Source organism: Galeopterus variegatus, unplaced genomic scaffold (assembly GCF_000696425.1).
Source record: "Galeopterus variegatus unplaced genomic scaffold, G_variegatus-3.0.2 Scaffold177, whole genome shotgun sequence".
Taxonomy (NCBI): Eukaryota; Metazoa; Chordata; class Mammalia; order Dermoptera; family Cynocephalidae; genus Galeopterus; species Galeopterus variegatus.
In genome coordinates, this window is record NW_007726288.1 from 469,602 (window position 1) to 475,903 (window position 6,302).

General features: G+C 38.7%; 1 protein-coding gene across 5 annotated transcripts in view; it reads left to right on the forward strand.

Moving 5' to 3' along the window:
- Positions 1-6,302, forward strand: part of ICA1 (islet cell autoantigen 1, 69kDa) — a 153,320-nt gene that overhangs the window by 25,891 nt on the left and 121,127 nt on the right. For all 5 annotated transcript variants that reach the window (XM_008563850.1, XM_008563858.1, XM_008563869.1 and 2 more), the window contains 2 exons: positions 799-922; positions 4,718-4,916. In XM_008563850.1, the coding sequence (XP_008562072.1) occupies positions 799-922; positions 4,718-4,916 (323 nt within the window). The remainder of the gene's footprint in view (positions 1-798; positions 923-4,717; positions 4,917-6,302) is intronic.

The following is a 6,302-nucleotide window of genomic DNA, read 5'->3' on the forward strand; positions in this document are numbered from 1 at the left end:
AAAATTTTTTGGAAAATTTTTTTTTTTTTTTTTTTTTTTTTTTTTTTTTTTTTTTTTTTTTTTTTTTTTTTTTTTTTTTTTTGTGGCCGGTAAGGAGATCGCAACCCTTGGCTTGGTGTCTCCCGCACCGCACTCAGCCAGTGAGCGCCCCGGCCATCCTTATATAGGATCCAAACCCGTGGCCGCGGCGCACCCAGCGCTGCACTCACCCGAGTGAGCCACGGGGTCGGCCCTTCAGCTCTGTATTTTAAAAACCTGCCAAGTCATCACCCTGATGACCTACCCTCCCTCATTCCTCACCCCTACCTCCAACCAAAAACCTGTGTCATGGATGAAGTATTTGAATTGCTTTACAATCAAATAGAATGTAACTCAGAAAGCAGAGATCAAAGAGTTGGCAGGAGAGAATAATGGGCTGCAGCTAGCCCTGCATTATAGGCAGACACAAAAGATTCCCACAGTCATACTTGACAAACCCAACTCCTTTATTTCAGCTTGAAGCGGCACATTATGGACTTGCTTTTCAGTACAGAGGTCATTTTCTGGTTCTGATTACAGGACACCAAACTCACTGACAGGTGTATTCAAGTGAAATTGATCTCTAGTATTGTAAATGGAAGAACAGCATGAACGTTAAATGGGGTGGGGGTGGGGGTTACCTTGTAGCCTGCCACTTGGATTTAATTTCATCTCATCTTTGCCTCTGGAAGACAGAGGACCTTGTGATTTGTCTTTCTCCTTCTCTTCACAATAAAAATGCTCATTGTTCATGGCTTCTTTTGGTCTTTTTTTCACCAGTCTTGTCTCAAGAAGAAAACGAACTGGGAAAATTTCTCCGATCCCAAGGCTTCCAAGATAAAACCAGAGCAGGGAAAATGATGCAGGCGACAGGAAAGGCCCTCTGCTTTTCTTCCCAGCAAAGGTGTGTGCCCTTCACTGGGGCTTTATTTTGGGGAGGTCTGAAGAGAATCTGCGGCCACCTACTCATGAAGGGGAATCTCACAATGTTCTATACAAGGCTCTTGCCTGAAGCTGAGGAGATACCCTGTACTCAGTTGTTGGTCTGTTCATATTTAACGCTCTGATGGATATAACATGTAGGATTATGTTTCCTCCCTGTTAATTAAATTTTTTCCCATATTTCTTCTGGTATATAGGGGCATTATAAATGCCAATCAGCGTGAGTGTGGATATAGGCTTATATTTGACTGTCAGCGTTGCTCATAGCAATCAGTCTGGTCCCTTTCCAGCAGCTGATTAAAGCAGGAGTCTAATGAAACCAGGTGGAAGGGTTCCCTCTCTGCTCTCTGTGGGCCAATTAACTTCAGAGAGGTGTTGTTCAGGGTGCCCTAGACCACACTGCTCAGACCCTGGGCCAGCAGCAATAGCAACATCACATGAGAGCTTGTTAGAAATGCAGAATCTAGGCCCCACCCCAGACCTGCTGAATCCAGATCTGCATTTTAACAGGATCTCCTGCAGATTTTGATGTACATTCAAATTTGAGAAGCTGTGGTACAGTGAAGATTGTGATAGATCAGTGGCATTTTTTTTTTAACACAATCTTAACTCATTTTTATGGTTGATGTTAAATAAGTAGAAGTCCCTGCATGCATTGCTCTTTGTGTCTGAGAAAAGTGACACTTCTCTCTTCCTCCTTCCCAGGTTACTAACAAACCCCAAAAATGTCACCCACTAATATTAGGCATAATTATACCTAAATAAGGTTTGTAGGTAGTTCCCTAAAATATTCAGACCACAGAAATTTTACTCAAATTGTCCAACATTTTCTTGTTTTCTTCTCCTGTTAATTTCTCCTTACTGCTTTCCTCCCTGTGGGCCAAGAGTAGACCATTGGCGTGCTATGATGACGTGCCTGTGAAAACCCAAGAAAGATGCAGTAGAATAAAGAGACCAACTGTGTCAGTTTGTCAGTGGTCCCACTTCTTGGTGTTTGGGTGCTTCCTCATGATATTTGGACCTTGACTTTGTGGGCAGTGCTAACTTTCATCCTTGCACGAATCCACTTCCAACATTTCTCTACCCCAGTTGTCCAAGAAAGGTGTTTGTTTATAATCTTGAATTGCATCTTTAAATCTTATTTATAATTTTTTTCCTTGTAAAAATAATACATACTCACTGTAGAAAAATTAAAAACAGAGACAAACCAAAAGGAGAAAATTTAAAAGCAGCTAAAATTTTACTAATAGGGACGACCCACTTTTAACCCTTTGACAGATACTTTCTATGCACATACAGTCTTCTCCAACCTTACAAGGATAATTGATTCCTGAAAAATCTTTCAGGATTTTTCTCATATGTTATTTTACTATGTTAAACATGCAAGTATCTCTAATTTCAGTGAAAATTCTTATGCATACTTGTCTACCAAAATTAGCATACATTTATGGAAAACAAAGCAAAACACCTGGACACAATCATTGCGAGGTTTACCATTACTGATCACATTATTAATTATTCTATAATATGGCTATCTAGTTATACCCTTTCACAGTTATGTACCAAATAACCTCAGAAAGCATACATAAGTACCTTAACTTTATGTAATCTAACCTTTGAGTACAAGCAAAACAGCAAAAGATATCAACAAAAAATGATGTATATGATACTTGAAAGTGTTGCTGCTATAAATTAGCAAACTGCACCATGTTCATAATTTAATACAGGCTGGCCAACTTTGCAATTTGGAAGGTGGCCTCCCACACAGTGGCTCTGGTTTCATGGCTCTCAACTGCTCACCAGGCACGTGAAATCCCAACCAGTTTTCCTAACATGAAGGAAGTAGGAAGATTTACCCAAAACTCCCTTGAACTAGAACTCTCAAACCTGAATAGACATGATTTAGGGTATGCCACAATATATTTTTAATAAAAACAGCATCATACCATACAGTTTTTGTATAGTACTGTATACTGATTATTTAGCAAATTGATTTTTGATCAAATAACCCTAATGCCTTTTTTTATTTCCACGGATATATTTTTTAAAACATCCATAGTGTAGTAATCCATTATCTGAGCATGCCATGATACATTTAACCTAAGCCCTCCCATTTACTTCTTAGGTCATTTCCACTTTTCCTACTAAAAGATAAACATCCTTCAAGTAGACCTTTAGGCACTTAAAATTATTCCCATTGGGTGGATTTTTATGAATGAAAATGTGGGCCAGTCTTTCACTGAAGCTTGATATTTCCATTACTGGGTTTTTTCTTGGTCTAGACTCAGTCCCTCATATCACATATGAATGGGATTTCACACATCTGATTTTATATGAGACAAGTTACAGGAAAAAAATAAGGTGATTTTTATATGCCTCCTTAGGGAGACAGCTGAGGACTTTTTATCTCTTTAACTAGAAGTCATCAATCATACAAAGTTTTACACAGTGTTTGTTTTACTGATGTATCTGGTAGTCATTGCTGCAACTGCTCAGTCTATTTGATGAAAAGTGAGTATTAAATTTAAACCAACAGGGATACAACACAGGCTTACTTTATGGCACAACAATATGCCTGAAAACATCCTGCAACATCTAGGTGGTGCAATGTGAGCAAGCTATTTTATAGAAGTGCTCAGTATTTAAAAACAATACTTTACAGGCAAGAGGAAAACTAGGGAAAATAGTAAAAGGAATTTTTTTTCTCAAACAGCTTATGACACCAGTTGTAATCTTACAGTGCTACCCACGTAGACACCGCAGACACTGATGGAACTGCCAGAGCTGACTTCAGCTCACTGACACCGTTGTTCCCTTCAGCTAAACAAGTTTGCATTTAAATTGGAATTTAAATATTCATTTTATTTTTTTGCACCTGTGCCCTGAAACGTCATGGAGAAGAATATATTTTAATCTGACAGGATTGGGCAGGAAGATGGAAGAAACAGTATTTCCCTCCAACCCCCCAAATAAATATTTTATCTAACATTTAATATGCCTCAAACTATTTTTTTGATGAATAAATGACACTGTGTTATGGCCAATATTATAATAACTTTACATCTGCTTCATTGTACAATATTCATGCATTTCTGGTGTAGTATCCTTATGTTTTGTTTTTTAATAAGGATTAAATCACCTGTTAATAATCTGTAACTTATCTGGAAGCACTAACACACAGGAGAGGCTCAGTAAATGTGCTTATCCCCCTTCCTAGGCCACTTAAAAATGCTTTTGTTCATTCTTCATTCCTTTGTGACTATTGGAGCAAGCAGCAGATGCCTTGGCCTTTGGAGAATAATCCAAAATGGCCCAGTCAGGGAGACCCTAATCATATACACTCCCATCCCTCCTCAAAGGGCCAACCTTTTGAGGAGAAGGAGGCAGGCAGGAAGTGACCCAAGAGTAGAAATAGCAAAAGGTCGTGCCTTGACTGTCCATTAACACAGGATTGGTTCCAGCTTCAAAAGAGCAGTCTTGGCCCAGGCTTGAGACCACCCCCAACACCACTGATAGAGGTACTTTCCCAGTGGTCCAGGTTAATAACAGTAAACTGAGGGATCAGTATATGAGTAATCATTTCTGGCTGACTCATCAGTTCACATACATTTCAGTCATTATTTATCAAATATTGATAGAGCAACTTTTATGTTCCAGGCACTGTTCTAGGCTCATGAGTTTAAGGTTGGCAAAATGTCAAGGATTCAAATTAATGGCTGGCTTAGTTTCAAGATTTTTGCTTTATCTTCTCATCTAGGTTGGCCTTGCGAAATCCTTTGTGTCGTTTTCACCAAGAAGTGGAGACTTTTCGGCATCGGGCCATCTCAGATACTTGGCTGACGGTAAACCGCATGGAGCAGTGCCGGACAGAATACAGAGGAGCATTATTATGGATGAAGGACGTGTCTCAGGAGCTTGATCCAGACCTCTACAAGCAAATGGAGAAGTTCAGGAAGGTAGGCAGTTTTATGAGGGTTACCAAAAGGGGTCCCTGCAGGAAGGTAATGAGGTGTGACTTGAATCCCTCTGGTGAAGAAGACATACCTCAAAAGCACCAAGGATGCAGTTAATTATAGCTAGTGTCTTTTTATGTGACAGAATACCAATTAATGTGATATATAATTCTCTAAGGATAGGATGGAAGAGACAGCTGGAAATTGCTAGGATTTAGTAACTGGTTTTAATTGAAGTAAGATTTTCATATCATGGGCACTTTTTGTAAGGTTGTCACTTTTAAATGCCTTTTCATGCATAACTAACAATCAAGATTAGATCTAATGTATCTAGAAGGTGAGAAAAGACTATTGGGGAAATCTTTTTTAATTGCTACTGCATATTAAAATTAATAGAGTAATAATGTTCCTTTGTTTTGTGGTATGTTCAGAAGCAGTGGGGTTTCATTGTAGGATTAATAATGCGGCATTAACTCTGCTATAGACCTCTTTAGAAATTTCTCTGAGGAAAATAGGTAGCTGAGGAGATATGTATGCTCTTAAATTTCTCTGAAATGACTGGTGAGCAGCCGCAGAACAATCTTGTTAATTTTAAAATTATCTTGTGTCAATTTAGCTGTTTGGGGATTTTGTCATACAAGGATACATCCCACCACTAGGTGGCAGTCCTACATTGAGTATTTATGAAAATGTAGAGAGATTTTTGTGTACAATCTTGATAGTTCTTTGTTTGGTCAACTGGATATATTTCAGGGTGTGAAAGAAAAACAAAATCAGCCAAATGTTAATCTTGACATAATATTGTGTCAACTATCTTACTCATTTCAAATGATCCATTTGTGATTAGCGATGTTGCTTAAAATCCCAGATTTCTTTTTAAGTACATTATTCTGGAGCTATGAATAGAAAGCTCTGGTGTGTTGGAGGTTAGGTGTGTGTGAGGGTGGAGGGAAGGAGGGATCTTCTGTTGCTTAAGAGTACAGTCATTAATTCTTGACCTAAATATTAAGTTGATGCAAATTCCTTTAAAGTCAAGTTTTCTCTTGGTTTGTAATTTAAAATTCCTCTCTACAGAGAGAGATCAGGGTCCATTTTATTTCTAATCACAGATGTCCTTCACGTGTTTAGTAGCATGTAACTTCTCAGTAAGGCAGGCTTCTAAGTCATGGAAAATCAAAACTGAAAAGTCTCTTAGAGATGACCTAGCAAAATTCACTCGTCTTACAGAAGAGAAAATCAAAGCCCCTAAAACAGTAAGTAAAGTGTTTCAAGTGTTGATAGCTAGATGCTGGTGAGCCCAGGCTACTTTTGAAGTTTTCTGACTATCTAATGAGGCCAGTAATTTGGTTTGTCTTAAACACTTTATTTTGGGGGGGGGGGGGGGGGGGG